Genomic DNA, 19,932 nt, shown 5'->3' with positions numbered 1-19,932 from the left:
TTCATCCCTCCACTGCGTTGTTGGTCCCTGTACAAATACTACACTAGGAGAGCACTAAATCCCTCCTCCACGCTCTATGCCAGCGCGTCTTTTACACACTCCTCCTATTTTAATTGTACAACTGGTAATTTTTGGTACTTAATGTAATTAGCTAAAGTAATACTACTAGTGATGCTAGATTAGTTGCATATTGGGTGATTAGTGATGGCGTTTTGAATTAGTGACTAACTTGTAAGAATTATATTCATATAGCATATGAATAGTACATGTATGGTAGATAATAAATTTATAGATTGATAATGTAAAGAATGCCACATGGTCACATTTAATTAGAATGAAATGTCAAGTAATATTCATATGATATATTGATTCCTTTACAAATTAACTAAAATTATAGTAAATGATTGGAAAATTGCTACAATCTTATTCTTGTATTAATTGACTACATGTTATTTAAATTAATGAGAAAATCAAAATATACTTAAATTAGATGTATATTATTAAAATATACTTCCTCCATCCACCAATACAAGAGCAAATTTGACTTAGATATGAATTTTTAAAAAAATATAATAATATAAATTAGATTAAAATAGTTTGTGATATGTTAGTTTTATAATTTAATGCGAATGAAATAAAGTGAGTTAAATATGTAGTATTTCATTATTAAAAAATAGTAGTAGTAAAAAATTACAGTAAATAAAAAGTTACTCCACTAGTGAACTAACAAAATAAATACAGTAATTTGTTGGTCGGATCAAAGTACTTTCCGACAGGGTGATTTAAACTTGAGCATGGCGCAAGTGGAGAATGGTCATGGTTTTGGCGCGTGGGAAATGGAGAGGGAGAGAAACCCTAGGAAGAAAGATAACTAGACAAGCCATGGCAGAAAACAGAAGGCAGACAGAGTACTGCTCCTTCATCGACTAGACGAGAGCAAATTAAACACCAACAAAAATTAATCCACACCCTCCATTTCTCCAACAATACAAACCCACCATTTTTCTGAAACACTGCCGAGTATATACATACATACATGCATGTATATATTCACGAATTCTCTGCATTTTTGCAAACGTAGACTTTGATTATTGCCTGTGGAATTTGGGGATTCGGTTATCTAAATGAAGGGGATGCCCTTACCCTTTGAATTTGAGGGGAAGGGGGTGTTCGACTTGGATTTTGTGGTAAACAACAAAGACTTCATCACTGATTTCGTCAAAAAAGGTAGCTTCCTGAGCGAGCCTACATCTGTGCTGGATTCTGCTAGAATTCGGAGCAGGCCAACTTCCTCCTCAACTCTGTCTTCATCTCTCGGCGGAGGTGGTGGTGCTGCTTCTACCGACACGGCCGGCGTGGCGGCTGTTTCGGACACTAAATGGCAGCAAGACTCCACCACTGCCACCAGCTCCAATGCAACTGACTCCGACCTCCTCCCCGTTCCGCCGTCTCTAGAGATCCGAGGCAACCCGGAGAAATTCGCCATGGAGGACTGGGAGGGCGTGCTGTCGGAGTCTCCCAGCCAGGAACAGGCATTCCTCCGCTATGTCATGGCTGATGTGGACGATCCTGCAATGGGGAATCTCAGTAAGTTCGTCCAATTAGGCGGAGGCGCCGCCGCGGATTTCGATTTTAGCGGCGGCTTTGGTGTGGTGGATCAAGGGTTCGGCGGGGAGCAATTTGGGGGAAGCAGCTTCATGCCCTCGCTCCCAATTTTCCCAAACACCAACAGATCCAGCGTCGAGAAGATTGGTTTGGTTCCCAATCCCATTTCTTCAAACCCTAATTTTAAATTTCCCCCAAATTTGATGAATTCTTCATCTTCGGTTTCAAACAATCTGGGTGCAACAACGCTCCATCATCCGATTGCAGAAATGAAACCTCCCATTTTCAACCAGCACCAGACCAACTACATCCCGCTGCCGTTCACTCAACAGCAAGAGCATAGCCTCTTCGGGTCTCCTCAGGCCAAGCGCCACAACCCGGGATGGCCCGCTGAAGAGCCTGGCGCCCAGATCTCGAGAGGGCCGTTTACGGACACCGGACAGTTTCCCCATTACCTGCAGCAGCAGAAGCTCAAAATGGAGGAATTAGGGCTCCAGCAGCAGCAGCAGGCCGTAGTCGACCAGCTGTACAAGGCTGCAGAGCTGGTCCAAACTGGAAATCCAGCACTCGCGCAAGGGATATTGGCGCGGCTCAATCACCAGCTCTCCCCCATTGGTAAGCCTTTTAATAGGGCTGCCTTTTATTGCAAGGAGGCTTTGCAAATGCTCCTTCAAACTAATGTCAACAACTCTTCTTCCACGCCTTTTAGCCTCGTTTTCAAGATTGGTGCTTACAAATCTTTCTCTGAGATCTCCCCTCTTGTCCAATTTGCCAACTTCACCTGCAATCAAGCCATTCTTGAAGCTCTCCAAGGCTTTGATAGGATTCATATTGTTGATTTCGACATTGGCTATGGCGGCCAGTGGGCGTCTCTTATGCAGGAGGTTGCACTTCGTGGCGGAGGCGCACCCTCCTTCAAAATTACTGCCCTTGCATCTACTTCTACCCATGATCAGCTCGAGCTCAGCCTCACACGAGAGAATCTCATCCAGTTTGCTAGTGAGGTTAACATTGCATTCGAGTTTGAGGCTATTAGTATTGATTCCTTGAATTCTGCTTCATTGTCTTTGCCTTTCCACGTGCAAGAGAACGAGGCGATTGCAGTAAATCTCCCTGTCTGCTCTCTTGCCAATCACCAGTTCTCGGTGCCACTAATCATGCGCTTTGTCAAGCAGCTCTCACCGAGGATTGTGGTATCTGTTGACAGGGGGTGTGATGGGACTGATCTTCCGTTTGCCCACCACATAGTCCACGCTCTCCAGTCTTACTCAAACCTGCTTGAGTCTCTTGATGCTGCCAATGTGAATATGGACGCCCTGCAGAAGATTGAGAGGTTCTTGGTCCAACCAGCCATTGAGAAGATTGTGATGAGCCGTCTTCGATCACCTGAGAAGACGCAGCATTGGAGGTCTCTCTTTTTGTCTTCAGGGTTCTCCCAAATAACGTTTAGCAACTTCACGGAATCACAAGCTGAGTGTGTGATTAAGAGGACTCCAGTTCGAGGTTTTCAGGTTGAGAAGAGGCAGTCTTCTCTCGTTCTATGCTGGCAAAGGAAGGAACTGATCTCTGCTACAGCTTGGAGATGCTGAAGCATGTGGAATTCTTCTAGAAGGTGCTATGATATTTCACAAACCCTACTACTGCCTTAAAATTTAATGAATATCCATCATGCCTGAGTTTGTTCTCCTAATTATCTTGCTGACTCGGGCAGATTGTTTTCAACTTTCGGATGAACTAGCTGCATGTTAGTACCGGATGGTCTAATATATGTAATATTATTCAATGCCGTATGTTAATGGTGGATCTTACTTACTGTTCTCTTGGTGCTGCCTTGTTTTTCTGCTCCAAGGCGGATTTATTGTGTTTGTAACCATACATTTGCAGTGTTGCAAAACCAGGAATAGGAAGGGGAACAAAATGAAAATTACTAAAGAATTTAACCCTTTTAACTCATTCTTTGTTTGAGGGATTGTTATGGTGAGCATCAATATTGGGTAGTTTAAAGAGCGTAATCGTAATCATAATCATAATCATCACTTGGTATAATTCCTTCTTGTCCTAAAGAATTCAGGTTGGATTTCTTCTGTGCTTTTGATCATGGGGATATTCATATACTTAGATTCTAAATTTTGTTACTTGGTATGATTCCTCTTTGTTGTGCATCAAGATATGGTTGTGACTTGTGAATCAATCTTGCTTGCTGCATCTTAACTACTGGAAAATGCAAATTGTTTACTCGTTTATATTTTAGAAGCATCTTTACGCTTCATGATTTTTTAGGTGATTTAGATGGATAAGCTGCATTTTGATGATATGAATCTGATTAATGTTACTCTCTTACATGTAAAACTACCTAGAAACCAGACAACTATTCTTGTCCTAGTTGTGAAAAATCCATTTGGCAATGAATGTTGTTTATTAAGCTTCTTGTTGATATAAGTTAATGCTGTTTGGTCTGTGCGCATTCTTACTTAATGCAATATTAGAATCAGTTGAATGAATCTCTATGATTGGGATGTCCCTTTCAATTACAATGAGTGCTTGTTTATATGTTTTATTTGCTCTCATTGTCCATCTTGTTACTTTGCATGCCAACATTTTCATATTTAATTCCCCATCGAACTTGCTGCTGTTAAGGCTAATCAACTCACATGGAACTTGTATTATTGGACCTTCATCAACATTACTTTAATCCAATGTCATTTTCAATCCCTCTTTCTTTAATTAGACCTAACCATCATTTTTATAAGGTCTAGGCCATGGTGCGTCCCCTCTCGTGTGTGTGTGTGAGATGATCTCAGGTTCCATATCAAGAATGGTTGTGCTGTGATGGTAAATGAATTGTTTGAGCTTTTTAGTAAAGAACTAATCCAGTTAAGTGGTTTGGAGTGGACTTGTGAGTTTTGGATTAATCATATAATTTGTTAGGTTTTAATGACTTGGTTTTGGTATGTCCCTATTATCTTGACCATTTTAAATTATTTTGTTAATACTAAGAGTACTAGTATTAATATGGTCTCCATCTCAATTTCCATCACAAATTGTTTGCTTAAATTGGCATATTTACAATGAATGACACTACGGTAGGAACTATGAAGTAGGAAGAAAAAAGAACAACTCAAGGCACTACGGTAGTCTATTCCAAAATAATACTCCCTATAGTTTACACAGGAAAATGATTTTTTTGACACAATGTCCTCCCATTTGATTTTTATTATTTCTGGTAAATAGATTTCATATTTCATTAGCTCACTTTACTAATATTATATCATGAGACTAATATATAGGAGGATTTATGTTTTATTAAAAAAATTTCATCCATTTCTTTTACATTAATTCGTGCAGAGTGAAGTGATATTTTTAAAAAAGGAGTAGAAGATATTGTCTCAACAAATTCATATATTAGAGCATTATAAATCTTCACAAGGAGACCATATTTAACTGTTATAAAGTTGGAGACACCTAATCAATAAAGTGTAGAGGATATGGTGTATGGAAAACACACACACATTTGATTGAGGTATATCTATTTATTTAGATATAGAGCTCATACATAATATACTACTCCATGATATTTTAATGATTGTAGCGTTCATTTACATCAATTTGTTCATCAACTCATAACCCCACTTATGGAGATAGGGTTATTGCTTTGATTTATTTGAGTGGTCATTTTAAGGTAAGTTAATAGATACATCGCCTAAACATACTTATATTATAATCCATTATTAATCTTCTATGGATAATGCTAATATATGCGTTAATACACCAATCACTCGAAAATGGATAATAAAAAATTTGTCAATAGCTGTAGGATAATATATAAACCGGTTCACTATTTCTAGAAACTTTTGTTTAAACAACTGAAATTAACTAGTATATTTTCGTAGAATTATACTATTAAGTCAAATATTTTATTTCCAAGCTTATTTTAAGTTGGATTTCTTTTGAAAATATTAGCAATGCAAACTTAAATCATACTAAATCCCAACCTAACGCTGTATGGGTTCTTCACCCTGATATTAAGTTTATTTTGGAAAACAAAAAGTATAATTATCATTAACTACCGTATCTATTAAATACTACAAATCTTGATATGGAGAATCTAAGAGTTCTCAAACATTGATATCGATTTAAATACTTAAAAGATGCACTGCACATTGACTTACTAAAAGTAACTTGTCATAAATAAAATCCGACATTATGATAAATATTTTCCATATATAGTTTAAGTTGCATTTTTTTTCTAGATACACATTAATTAGTTTGAGATCGTTCGTTATTTTACCCTTTCGAATTATAAAATTGAAATATCAATGTCTGGTTAGGCCATCCACAACGCTGTTCCTATACCGTTCCTAAACCGTTCCTTAAACTACTATTTGCGGGCCTCACTGTACTTTTTTACTCCATTCCTTAACTAAGGAACGGAACCTGCAACCCTCCGTTCCTTAATCGTTCCTTAAATTACTATTCATTCAATTTCATTTTTTATTTTTATTTCCAACTCAATTCAATTAAAACAAACACACTTTAATAAAATTAAAATAACATTACAACTTAAAATTCAAAAAAATAGAAAAAGACATAATTAAAATCCTAAAAAAATAAAAATTGACATAATTTAAAATACAATTTTATAGAGACAACCAAGAATAAGTTTGTCCCACATCGAAAGTAGAACATAAAACATTCAAAGATGTCTCTATAAAATAGAGACAACCAAGAATGAGTTTGTCCCACATCGAAAGTGGAACATAAAACATTCAAGGTTGTCTCTATAAAATAGAGATAACCAAGAATGAGTTTGTCCCACATCGAAAGTGGAACATGAAACATTTAAGGATGTCTCTATAAAAGAGAGACAACCAAGAAAGAGTTTTTCCCACATCGAAAGTGGAACATAAAACATTCAAGGATGTCTCTATAAAATAGAGATAATCAAGAATGAGTTTGTCCCACATCGAAAGTGGAACATAAAATATTCAAGGATGTCTCTATAAAATAGAGACAACCAAGATGAGTTTGTCCCACATCGAAAGTGGAACAAAAAACATTCAAGGATGTCTCTATAAAAGAGAGACAACCAAGAATGGGTTTCATAAATTCGCAAGCCCATCAAATATATATGGGCTAATACGAATTTCTAATATTCATTTATTTGTAAAAATTGTTTTTAAATATAAAAAACAATTTTTATAAATAAAAATATTTTTTTTATTAAATTCGATTTTTTTTAAAAAAAATCGAATTATTGCGTCACCGTGACGACGCCCACTCGCGGGGCAGCGAGTGGGCGTCACGCGTCGAATGGGAGGCCGCCACGTCGCCTCGGCGCGTGGCGGAACGTGTCGTGCCGCGTCTCGCGGGAACGGCACCCGGCACGGCACCGGCACGGAATGGCGACGACACGAGCGGCTGCAACGCGTGCCGCCGCGGTTCCGTTCCTCCGGAACGAAATAAGGCACCGCAACGGCACGCGTTGCGGATGCTCTTAGGGCTCAAACATTGTAGCCTTACTATGCCTTGGGTTATTGGGTCGATGGCTCAGATTAATAGCTCACTACTCCGATGTGTAATAGTAATACACTATTTTCAATTACAAAATAAATACAATTAATTTAATTAATGTCTATAGAATTAAAAATAATGCAAGATTACAATTTTGATTATAATCAGGGCTGGATTCGACAGATGATTTTTTAATCTACCTACTAAAGTAAATACGTTGAAAGGCTATTGGTATTTGGTACTAGTTAATATTATGAATTTTGGTTGAAATTTGAATTATTTTCACATAATTAAAAGTTAAAACTTAGTCATAAATGTTATGAATGCTTGATTACAATAAAGACTTTTCACAGTTGATGGTTCGAGCGAAATCAATTATATGTGGCTCGTCGAATAATCTAGGTGGACTAATAAGACATGAAAAGCAACGATGACATTTCAAAGCAATGAGGAATGGACTAATCACATACTAGTACACGCCAAAACCAATAAAGAAAAACTAGCTACTCATTCTATTGTAAATTGCACCAATATAATCAAAACCATAGGCTCTCAATCACACCATTCCATGTATTATGTTTTACATAATATGCGGTTGACGCTAATGTTTATAACTCAAAAAGACTAAGATATGCGAGCCGTGTGCTTTGTTTGCACCTCACAAAGATAGTGTACTTTGTGATTTCTTGCTTTTGGCTCATATATTGTCTATGACTTCATCTCATCTTGATTTCTATGTCAAATCGTGATGTATAAAAGGAATTACAACAATCGTGAGTTTAAAAACATATTGAACTCATAGAGATCGTGTATTTTGTGAGTTCTTGTTTTTGGCTAATATATTGTCTATGACTTCATCTCATCTCCATTTCTATATCAAATTGTGTTCTATGAAAGGAATTCCAACAATCGTGAGTTTACAAACATATTAAACTCACGAAATCATATAGGAAAATCAAACTATTTGATCAACATCAAATACCTCCAAAATTAAGTTTGGCTCGCTTCGTACAAGATAGACACTATGCAAATATGTTCGACAAAAATAAACGTCCAAAAACGACCCTCTACGCATCCTAAAGAGTAATCAACAAAGCCGTCCATGTTTCAATTTTCATATCTTAAGCTCAAATATTGTGCATATCATAAAAATTCCAAACATTATCTCTCGTGTCTCAAACTATAATCATAAAGTAATGACCGTCCTTAAGCAAAACAAAATGACTTACATTTATAGTTATAATGTGGCTTAGGTGAAGATATGGATAATGATCTGAAAAATCATTATAATCAAATACTATTATTCTACAAAATATATATATTTTGATCCACAATATATCCAAATTACCCTCAATTTGTGTTTGATCTATAGATGTCTTTCGTTAAAAAACGCAAATATGATAAACTAGATTTTCATTTCATTTTGGGTTTTGCTATATCGTTACAGATGGTTTAAACAATAAATTATCAATATTAGCTGTGTATCAAATTTAATTTTAAATAAAGATACGGTAGTATCTTTTGATTTTAGATAAGGTGATTTAATACTCTTTACGTCCTGCTTAAAATGACTCGTTCTTTTTTTAGAATGTTTTATTTAAAGTGACAGATAAACAACACTTTTTTTTCTCAACTTAATTTATAAAATATGACTGCATAAAATTACATGTCCAAAAAGTAACGGGTAAGGTCATATCTAATCATTCATAATCCCTCCGTCCCGCACTACTTGCACTTATTTCCTTTCTGGGCGTCCCAAGTTATTTGCACTCTTTCCATTTTTAGTAACAATTTATACCTACAGCTGTAATTGTTGACTTTATCTATCACTCATTCCTTAATCTCCGTACCCAAAAGGAAAGGTGCGAGTAGTGCGGGACGGATGGAGTACTAAATTAAAATCCATTTTAAGTACATGCATGTTATATTTCAAAAAGTATAATTTTATTTAAACTATTTACACCAAATTCAAAATTTACGAAGTACCATCTTTGAATATATGTCTCATAAATTTTTGCAGTAGTTATAATGCAAACTCATATTTGATGTTGTTTTATAGTAGAAAAATGCAAAGATAAAGTTGAATTTATAGTATAACTGAAAAGTATTCCAAGTTAAAGCTATAGTTGAAACTTGAAAATAAGATGACGCGAGTGGAGAAGACTCAAGGTCTGCGCGCGTGGGATACTGAAACCCTACCTGTAAAGATAGCAACACAAGCCACATAAAAAAGGATGACGAAAAGGAAAAAAAGAAAAGAAATACAGTAAGCAATTGAGAGAGGAGAGAGGAGAGAGGAGAGAGGATGGATGAAGGGGGGGCACTTGACTACTTTTTTATGTTGCACGCATCCATGGCAGAAAACACAAGCCAGACAGATTACTGCTCCTTCAACGACTAGACGAGAGAGGATCAAACACCAAGAGCCATTCATCCGTTTCTCCAACATACAACACCATTTTCCTTCTCTACCTTAGCAGGATTGATTGCTCTCTCCCAGTATATACATTCACATTCATGCATGTATATATTCTCCATTTCTCTGCATTTCTCCAAGCTGTGTAGGCTGTAATTTGATAGATGAAGGGGATGCCCTTGCCCTTTGATTTTCAGGGGAAGGGGGTGTTCGACTTCGATTTTTTAGTGAAAAACACAGATTTCATCAAAAAAGACTGTTTCAGCTTCGGCGAGCCTACATCTGTGCTGGATTCTGCCAGAATTACATCCTCTTCAACTCTGTCTTCATCTCTCGGTGGTGGTGCTGCTGCTTCTACCGACACGGCCGGCGTGGCGGCTGTTTCGGACGCGAAATGGCAGCAAGACTCCACCACTGCAACCAGCTCCAATGCAACTTACTCCGACCTCCTCCCCGTTCTGCCGTCTCTAGAGATCGGAGGCGGCGGCAACCCGGATAAAGTTGCTATGGAGGATTGGGAGAGCGTGCTGTCGGAGTCTGCCGCTGTTTCGCCAAGCCAGGAACAGGCCTTCCTCCGCTGGGTCATGGGTGATGTGGACGATCCTGCAAAGTCTCTCCAAATTGCCCCCGCGGAGTTCGATTTCGGTGGCGGATTCGGTGTGGTGGATCAAGGGTTCGGCGGGGAGCAATTTGGGGGAAGCAGCTTCATGCCCTCGCTCCCAATTTTCCCAAGTTCCAACAGATCCAGTGTTGAGAAGATTGGTTTGGCTCCCAATCCCATCCCTTCAAACCCTAATTTCAAATTTCCCCCAAATTTGATTCATTCATCTTCAGTTCCTAACAGTCTCGGGGCAGTAACTCTTCATCATCCGGCTGCATTTGATTCCTCCGCAGAAATGAGACCTCCCATTTTCAACCAGCATCAGCCCTCCTTCTTCCCGCTGCCGTTCAATCAACAGCAAGAGCAGAGCCTCTTCGGGCCTCCTCAGGCCAAGCGCCACAACCCCAGATGGCCCGCTGACGAGCCCGGTGCCCTGATCTCGGACACCGGGCAGTTTCCTCATTACCTGCAGCAGCAGAAGCCCAAAATGGAGGAATTAGCGCAGCAGCAGGCCGTAGTCGACCAGCTCTTCAAGGCTGCGGAGCTTGTCCAGACAGGAAATCCAGTACTCGCGCAAGGGATATTGGCGCGGCTCAATCACCAGCTCTCCCCCACTGGTAAGCCTTTCAATAGGGCTGCCTTTTATTGCAAGGAGGCTTTGCAAATGCTCCTCCACACTAATGTCAACAACTCTTCTTCCACGCCTTTTAGCCTCGTTTTCAAGATTGGTGCTTACAAATCTTTCTCTGAGATCTCCCCTCTTTTCCAATTTGCCAACTTCACCTGCAATCAAGCCATTCTTGAAGCTCTCCAAGGCTTTGATAGGATTCATATTGTTGATTTCGACATTGGCTATGGCAGCCAGTGGGCGTCTCTTATGCAGGAGGTTGCACTTCGTGGCGGAGGCGCACCCTCCTTCAAAATTACTGCCCTTGCTTCTACTTCTTCCACCTATGATCAGCTTGAGCTCGGTCTCACACGGGAGAATCTCATCCAGTTTGCTAGCGAGATTAACATTGCATTCGAGTTTGAGGCTATTAGTATTGATTCCTTGAATTCTGCTTCATGGTCTTTGCCTTTCCACGTGCCAGAGAACGAGGCGATTGCAGTGAATCTCCCTGTCTGCTCTCTTGCCAATCACCAGTTCTCGGTGCCACTAATCATGCGCTTTGTCAAGCAGCTCTCACCGAGGATTGTGGTTTCTGTCGACAGAGGGTGTGATAGGACTGATCTTCCGTTCGCCAACCATGTAGTCCACACCCTCCAGTCTTACTCTAACCTGCTCGAGTCTCTTGATGCCGTCAATGTGAATATGGACGCCCTGCTGAAGATTGAGAGGTTCTTGCTCCAACCGGCCATTGAGAAGATTGTGATGGGCCGTCATCGCTCACCTGAGAAGACGCAGCATTGGAGGTCTCTCTTTTTGTCTTCAGGGTTCTCCTCGATAACGTTTAGCAACTTCACAGAATCACAAGCGGAGTGCGTGATAAAGAGGACTCCAGTTCGAGGTTTTCAGGTCGAGAAGAGGCAGTCTTCTCTCGTTCTATGCTGGCAAAGGAAGGAACTGGTCTCTGCTACGGCTTGGAGATACTGAAGCATGTGGAATTCTTCTAGAAGGTGCTATGAAATTTCACAAACTCAACTACTGCCTAAGAAATTCTATGAATATTCATCATGCCTGAGTTTCTTCAATGATTCGGGCGGATTTGTTTCCAACTTTCAAATGAATTAGACACATTTTAGCACTGGATTTTCTAGTATAGTTTAATCTTATTCGATGTTGTATGTTCTTACTACTCTCTTGGTGCTGCCTTGCTTTTCTGCTTCAAGGCAGATTTATTGTGTTTGTAACCATACATTGGTAGTATTCCTAAACCAGGAATGGGAATTAAAAAAATGAAAAAAACAAATGAATTTAACCCTTTTATCTCATCCTTTGATTGTGGCTGTGGATTTGTTATCATTTTAGAGATTGTTATGGTGAACATTTTGATGTTATCTGTGCTTTGGATCATGGATATATCATATATTCATGTACCCATATTAATAAATTTGTGATTGTAGAGTGATTTCATCAAGTTGAACATAGAACTTTGTGTTAATTTCTCTTTTATTGTGTATCAATAATTGGGGTGTTGTATGGCTCTCAGCAAAATAGGATGTTGGTCTGAAAATTCTATTTAGGTACATGTCTGTGATTGGGGTGTCCCTTTCAATTACTATAATGATAGTATTGAGTTTTTGTTTTACTTAATTGTTTGTATTATGTTTTTGTTCATCACGTTACTTTGCATGTCATATTTTAGTCCTCATCGAACTTGCTGCTGTCAAGGCTAATCCCTGTCTTAATCAACTCACATGGGACTTGTACTATTTAGACCCTCACCAACATTACTTTTATCAGTGCTAGTATTTTTTATCCCATCATTTCTTTAATAAGACATAACCTAACCCTCGTTTTTATAAGACTCCGGCCATGATGAGGCCCCACCTTTATTTACTAAAAATGGACACAAATTTAAAGGTCGTGTCACCGTGGATTCGAACATGCGATATTTGACTTTGGACATTAATTCCCTTTTTTTTAGGCAAATGAATATAAATTTAACGGTTAATCACAGTGTACTCAAACCCAATTGAGATCTTTAGAGCATTAGCAGGGGGCGCCCTAAAACCCGCCTTATGCACCGTCACGTCAGCATTTTATCCTCCTATACTTCCACCTGCAGTGAGGCGCCCTATAAGCCGCCCTAAAGGCCGCCCTATAGGTTTCACTATTGTTTTGTTAATTAATTTAAATGTTTTTAAATATGTCAATGCAAAATAATTAAAAAATACCACGATTAATTAAAAATGACAAATCCTACATTGATTAAAAAAAAAGTTTACATGAGCAAGAAATGAAAAAAAAGTTGACTACTCTACAAAAGTCCCAACTTGCGGCGCAGCTCATCGATCATCCCCTGGAGGTATTCGGCTTTGGCCGGGTCCTGACATTGCATGAGGGCGTTGTGCGTGTCCAACAACGTCCTCGGGGTCTGGGTCGGGATTGGGGTCGGGATCGGCGATTGGGGGGGGGGGGCGGCTGCGGCTTGCGAGGAGGATGTCGCCTTCGCATTCCCCTTGTTCTTCGCAGCCTTGACGCCAATGGGACGTCGGGAAGACACCGGTGTGCCGGAATTCTCCTCCTCCTCCTCGTACATCGTCTGGTTGATGTCCACCGGATATGCGCCGCTTTCGCTGCTTATGTAAGCACCGGCTTCGGTGGTCCTCGTCCTCTTTGGCGTAGCCGATGGCAAAATCCCACCCTGGAACTTCTGCTTGTCCTTCAAGAGCGCCCAGATGTTGAAATGCTTGAAGTCGCCATACATTGACTGGTACGACAGCAGCGCTCTATCGCGCACATCGCTCAAGCTCTCGCCGCTTCCCTGCTCCCTCGAGCAATTCTCGTACTCCGCCGAGAACAGGTTGACTTGCTTCTTCACCTGATCCCAGTGCTTGCGGAGCTGCTCCCTATGGCGCTTGTACGCGCCGGTAACTTTGCCTCATTGTAGAGCTCGACGATGCGCTCCCAGTACGCAACCTGCTTTTGGTTGTTCGCGAATACCGGGTCCTCCGAAATATCCACCCAACACCTCGCCAAGACGAGAGTTTCATCCGGTTGGTAGTTCGTCCTCCCGAGGGCGTACTCTTCATTCATTTCCGGAGGTGGCACCTTGTATGCCCGGTGCCGGTTCCGCTTCTTTATGGCGGCGGGAAGGGGCGGCGGCGCAAGTTGGAGACGGCTCCATGTCAGACAGACCGTACAAATCCGTATTGAATTCGGGATCGTACTGCGTGTTGGAGTCGAACGACCGATATTCGTCAGGGTCTGTACCCGGCCAACGTGCACCACCCCCAAACATCGGACTATTCAGACTTGGGTATTCACCGGAATCCATTTTATAGTGTAATTTGAGTGTGGAAAAGTGAATGGAAAGGTTACAAATGAAGGTGGGGTAGGGGGTATTTATATAAATAAATTTTTCGGAATAAAAAAAACACGTTGCATCGTCCGCGTATCGTCCGTGGACGATCTATAGGGCGCGGACGATGCATCGGGCATCGTCCGCGCACCCACAGTGGGCGGACGATGGCGCGCCCAAGGCATCGGGCGGCCTATCGTCCGCCCCATTGCGGATGCTCTTAGTGTCAGACATTAACCACACTGTCATTAGATCAACACACGTCCTCTCTGCCTCGGGCGTGCCATCGTCCGCCCCATTGCGGATGCTCTTAGTGTCGGACATTAACCACACTGTCATTAGATCAACACACGTCCTCTCTCTCTTGATGGGTAATAAATATAAATTTAAAGGTCGCACCATGAAGGGCTCCGAGACATTTGATCTTAGACATTACCTCTCTACACGCTGCCTTTCATTTAAAGAATGGTTGTGATGATGGTAAAGGACTGCGTGCTTTACGCCGTTTCAATAATTAGCACCCTTTTATTTTGGATGATTAATATTTGAAAATTGAAAGTGTTCGTTAATTATTTATTTGTGTGGTTTGGGACTGGACTTGTGAGTTTTGATTGCGTCTTTTGGATTAGTATAATATTTATGGGAGGTCATTAGGGGACAATGATTTGGTTTTTGAGTTTAATAATTTGATTTGTCCCTATTATCTTGCAAGTGACCACATTAAATGATTTTGATGACAACTACTACTTGTCCCACCCGTTATATGCTCTTAATCTCAAACTATTTCCTTTCCCCTTTTTCAATTTGTTTGTTTATACAGTTACATGCCATTTAATATTTCAAATTGTTTGTTTAAATTGGCAAATTCACAAAAAAAACAAAAACAAAAAACATGTCTTATAGTTTGAACTTTGATATCATGATGTGGTTATGTAGCAAAAGAGGAAAAGAGTCAAAAGACAACCTTCAAGCAAATTCATGGATGTCCACTCCATAAAAATGATTTACTCAAAAACCCAAATGTCTCTATTTCTTCTTCGTAAATTAGAAACCACTTTTATGTTTGGTAGATTTTGTATAGTAATTATTTTGAATTTGATATAGAATCTTCTCATTCTATTTAAGTTGTGGTAAGAGATCGTAAGACCATGTTTTGACGCATACTGTCCGTTTGTTACTATTTTCTTGTTTATGTAGTAGAAATTTAAATCAATTTGTTCATTAATTCATAACCCCACTTATGGAAATAGATTAAGCACTGCCTCAACAAATTCATATATTTAAACATTCTAAATCTTCACAAGGAGAATATTGGTAGCAGGATATATAAATGTATATATGTTCAATGATTATGATCACTTAATTAACACTGCTAGTTACACTAAAATGTTATTCAATAGTTGTAGGAGACAAGGATAATATATAAAACTGGAATTTAATGTACCTAGTTGACAACAAACTATTAGTAGTATATTCTCGTAGAACTATAGAAGTCAAATATTTTTTTATATTAATTTTCTTCCCGGGGCTTAATTTAAGTTTGATTCCTTTTGAAAAAATAGCAATGCAAATATATATATCCTTACCTAACGATTTATGGGTTCTCCCCCATTTTGATGAAAAAAAAGAAAACAAATACTTATCATTAACTACCGTATCTATTTCTAACAAATCTTGATATGGAGAATCTAAGACTGTTATAATTAAATAATTAATTTTAATTTAAATACTTAACAGATACACTGTACTTTGACTTGCTTAAAGTAACTTGTCTTAAAAAATCCCATATTGTAATAAATATATATTCCATATATAGTCTTTGTTGAATATTGTTTTCTAGACATACACGCAGCAATTTGTTTATAGAGTTGAATAAGGAATATCAGTTGATTAATATACAAAAACTAAAAAATAAAAATGAAACATGTCTTTTGATACAATTCTACTTGTAAAGGTTGGACTATCAATTTTAAAATCCTATCACCTAGTATTAAGTAATGCCTCAATTTTTTAATTTTTCTTTATAGTCTCATAGAGTCAAAATCAAAACTGATATGGCAAAATTAAAGATAATGAGTTAAATAAAACAACATTGTTTTAAATAAATGACATCGTTTTAATTAACACATAAAATAAATAAATACATGAAAAATAAAAATTAAGTGTTAATCATAACGACGTTATTTTGCTTGCCTAATCATATTTCTTTAATTTTGTCACATCATTTTAAAATTTTAATTTTACGAGACAAACAGTCACGAAAAAGTGCAATTTCGTTATTTGTCATTCAAGATTTTCAAAGTTATAAGAATTTAACCAAATTTATTAGCTACGTTATAGAATGTGATGGTGTGTTTTGACCACACAAATTTAAGGTAAGGGTACGCCGCAAAAAGTAGCTGATCAAATGGTGGGAATTTATGATTTTTCATATCTATATGCAATCCAAATCGAATTATATGACCATGAAATGATGATGACATCCTTTATCCTTACCAACTTGTGAAACCAACACTACTTCAAATCAATTAATTGGATTACTTGGTGATAAGAATATTATAATGAAGTAACGGCTGTGAATATGGAAAAAAAACTTATTGGTCTTGATGGGTGTTTTTTAAATAGAATTGTGAGAAGATAGTTAGTCAAAATGTATTTGATTGAAAAATAAGTTTGATTTACTTGTGTACCTATTTTGATGTCTATGTATTACAAATACGAGCATTTGTGTTTCAACATTAAAAATTAGTAGAATATTTATAAAGTTAAATGAACTTTTAGGTTTTTAAACTATTTACATTTGTTAGTTATATGTCGGATGTATGCTACATCCAATAATTGTTCATATAGATGATTATATACTCCCTCCGTCCCGTGCTACTCGCACGTTTGCTTTTCGGCTCGTCACAAAGTCCTTACACTATTTATAATTTAAGTTAGAATTAATGCATTTAATTAATATGTTAGTTTAAGTTAAGAGCTCTTTTATTAAGTGATGTCTCATTACACCTAAAATTCTTTTTTAATTACACAAAAAAATCAATCCCAAATTTACGGCCTAAAATGAAAAGTGCGAGTAGTATGGGACGGAGGGAGTATAAAACAAATTCAGATTTACTATCAATGTACTTATCTAACCAATTATTATAAAAATAAAAATAACATGGACATTTAGCATTTGATGGCGATTGTAAAGCTTTTCAAAGTCCAAAGTTGGTCCCTCGTGATAATTAAAGAGTGGACCACTATTTAATATTTATAAAAATTCTAATAACTTCCGCACCAAAATAAAGAGTGGTGGGGAATGATCTAAAATGCATGCAACCTATAACTGAAAATGATAGGCATTTCCTCATCACACGCTTTAACAAATATCAATAATGGTTAATTTGCGTAATGACTCAAATCTTAATCTATTAGTAGGTGATGAAATGTCTAACAAATTGAGTTGCGCATCATTGTTTGATTGCCAAAATATATATATAAATATGTTTCAATCTTTCTAAAACGGGATAGAATGAAATGTTTTTTTTTGTGTGTGAAGTTTAAAGTTTATCGTTCATTAATTGTTACGTTCGTCCAAGAGGAAGGACACAACGAGATGAGTTAGCGCGGGAAAGGGCTTTGGCACATAGCCAAAAAACAACATCAAGAAACCGCCCATGCAACATATAGGCAATAAAATTTGAAAGTAGAGATTCTAAAAGGAGACGACAAAAACAGAGAAAAGTCGACAAATATAACCATAATTTAGATGTATAAAATCACACCAAAAAGCAATACACTTTTTCTTGCAGATTTTACAGTAAAAAAGAAAGTGAAAAATAATACAAAAATAAAACACACTTTGATGAAAAGTAGAATGATATGCTAACTTTTCATTTTGGAATTTGAAGTGTCACTTTTGTCACTCATAAGCCTCTCCTAGGAGTGAGGGATTTGGGCTTTTTAATTTTTATGAAAAAACATTTTAGACATCATCACATTTTTTCCAGCTTTTGTGTCGTTCATGCATAAATTAGATTGTACTCCATAAATGGAGGATCTGTATAGGATTTTTTATATTATTGAATTTCTGTTTCATTTATTAAATTCAAAAATGAAATTTAACTAGGTTTAAATGCTAGGGAAATTAAATAATTTTATGCGTACAATGCAATAATTAATAAGAAGGAGAATATTTGCGGATTCACAACCCTAAATCTGATTTTGTTAACATATGAGTCGTGATACGCACGCATCATCATTCAAATAACACTCAATTCAAATCGAAAAAAAAAATCATTTGATATGCTACAATTCCTTTGTGACGTGTTGTTTAACTATGTGATAATAATTTGATTTATTGGTTAAACAAGAATTATAATGTTTCTCTGGTTTGGTGATTCTCTTTTACCATCATACTAGTATATATAATTTATCCTTGTAATTAGACATGCCCACCGGTTCCGGTTCCGGCGGTTAACCGCCGAACCGGAACCGGCGGTTCCGGAACCGGAACCGGAACCGGCGCAATATTCCCGAACCGAAACCGGCGCAATTCGGTTCGCGGTCCGGTTCAGGTTCAAGATATTTCGAACCGGAACCGTCACCGAACCGGCGGTTCGGGACGGTTCGGAACCGGCGGTTAACCGTGGAACCGCCGGTTCCGGCGCTTAAATCGAGGCAGGGGGATGGGGGCCGGTGGTGATCTTCAAAAACGGTCGAAACCGCCGGTTTTTCGGCGGTTAACCGGCGGTTAACCGCCGGTTTAGTGACTTTCGAGGCGGCGCGGAGCACGAGGCGACAATGGAGCAGCTTTTGCAGACGGTTCGTTGACCGAACCGGCGGTTTTATTTCGGAAACCGGCGGTTTTGGCCCGGAAACCGGCGGTTCCGCCGGTTCCGGCGGTTTTTCGCCAAAACCGCCGGTTTTGTGAAAATTCAAATTTTTTTTTTTTTTAAAAATTTCAAATTCGAATTCTTCCATTTTCCCCCTCATTTTTTTCTATAAATACCCCCCTCTATCCTCATTTACATTCACCCCACTCTTGTGTTAATAAGAGTTTCTCTCTTCAATCTCTCAATTCTCTCTCTTTGTCTCCAATTTCTCATTTGTGCTATTGTGCTTCCATTTAATTACGCAATTGCTACTCTTATTACGCATTGTTATACACTTATACAGTTATACTTGTTCCCGTAGTTCTATAAGTTGTCTTTCTTTCTCAATTACTAAAACAAAAAAAAATATATTATTCCATATTTCTACATTTCTACATACCATTCCAATATGTCTTCATCCCGAGAAGGTCGTGTTGATAAGGGAAAGGGAAAGGCCAAGAGGCCATCTCGGAGATCCGTTATTGATGAAATTTCTCAAATGAACATGGATGAGTGGCAGGTTAATATTTATTATCTACTAATTTCATTAATTTTGAATTACATTTCATTATTGTTCATAATTTTATTTTGTATTTACAATACAAATATTATTTTGTAGGCTCGAGAAGAGCAAGATGTGGCACATGCTATTGCTCTCTCTCGCTCTCAATACCAAGGCGATGCTTATGTTGGTACCGGTAGTGGTGCTCCCGGTCGCGGTGCCTATTCCCAACAAAGTTCAACATTAGCAATGAGTCGACGGGGGCGGTGAACGGCGAGCACTGCCGACCAAAAAGGTAAGCAAGGTAAGAGAACTACGTGGGCTTTGATTCCTCAATAAAATTGTGGATACGTAGGCACCTCAACTTAAATTTGAAAAGTTTAACTTCGAAAGTTTAAGTTGAGCTCAAGCCCTTTTCAATTTTTTTTTTCCCCCCTATTTCATAGATCATTCAGGATGCGGCTATGTTGTAC

General features: G+C 38.3%; 2 protein-coding genes across 2 annotated transcripts; both read left to right on the top strand.

Annotated features, from left to right (window-relative positions):
• The first annotated feature begins 846 nt into the window (after positions 1-846).
• LOC121809190 (scarecrow-like protein 6) lies at positions 847-3,423 on the top strand. The gene is made up of 2 exons (XM_042209733.1): positions 847-1,752; positions 1,873-3,423. The coding sequence occupies exons 1-2, from the start codon at positions 1,125-1,127 to the stop codon at positions 3,192-3,194; spliced, it is 1,950 nt and encodes a 649-aa protein (XP_042065667.1). The 5' UTR covers positions 847-1,124; the 3' UTR covers positions 3,195-3,423.
• A 5,958-nt stretch (positions 3,424-9,381) lies between these two features.
• On the top strand, positions 9,382-12,058 carry LOC121809181 (scarecrow-like protein 6). The gene has a single exon (XM_042209724.1). The coding sequence runs from the start codon at positions 9,697-9,699 to the stop codon at positions 11,725-11,727; it is 2,031 nt and encodes a 676-aa protein (XP_042065658.1). The 5' UTR covers positions 9,382-9,696; the 3' UTR covers positions 11,728-12,058.
• Positions 12,059-19,932: the final 7,874 nt, after the last annotated feature.

The sequence above is a fragment of the Salvia splendens genome, chromosome 1 (assembly GCF_004379255.2).
Source record: "Salvia splendens isolate huo1 chromosome 1, SspV2, whole genome shotgun sequence".
Taxonomy (NCBI): Eukaryota; Viridiplantae; Streptophyta; class Magnoliopsida; order Lamiales; family Lamiaceae; genus Salvia; species Salvia splendens.
This window is presented reverse-complemented; position numbering and strand designations above follow the sequence as displayed.

Coding starts and splice junctions, on each gene's coding strand:
- LOC121809190 (XM_042209733.1), top strand. CDS start 1,125: ATGAAGGGGATGCCCTTACCCTTTGAATTTGAGGGGAAGGGGGTGTTC. Junction 1,753..1,872: donor ATCCAGCGTCGAGAAGATTG/GTTTGGTTCCCA, acceptor ATCCGATTGCAG/AAATGAAACCTCCCATTTTC.
- LOC121809181 (XM_042209724.1), top strand. CDS start 9,697: ATGAAGGGGATGCCCTTGCCCTTTGATTTTCAGGGGAAGGGGGTGTTC.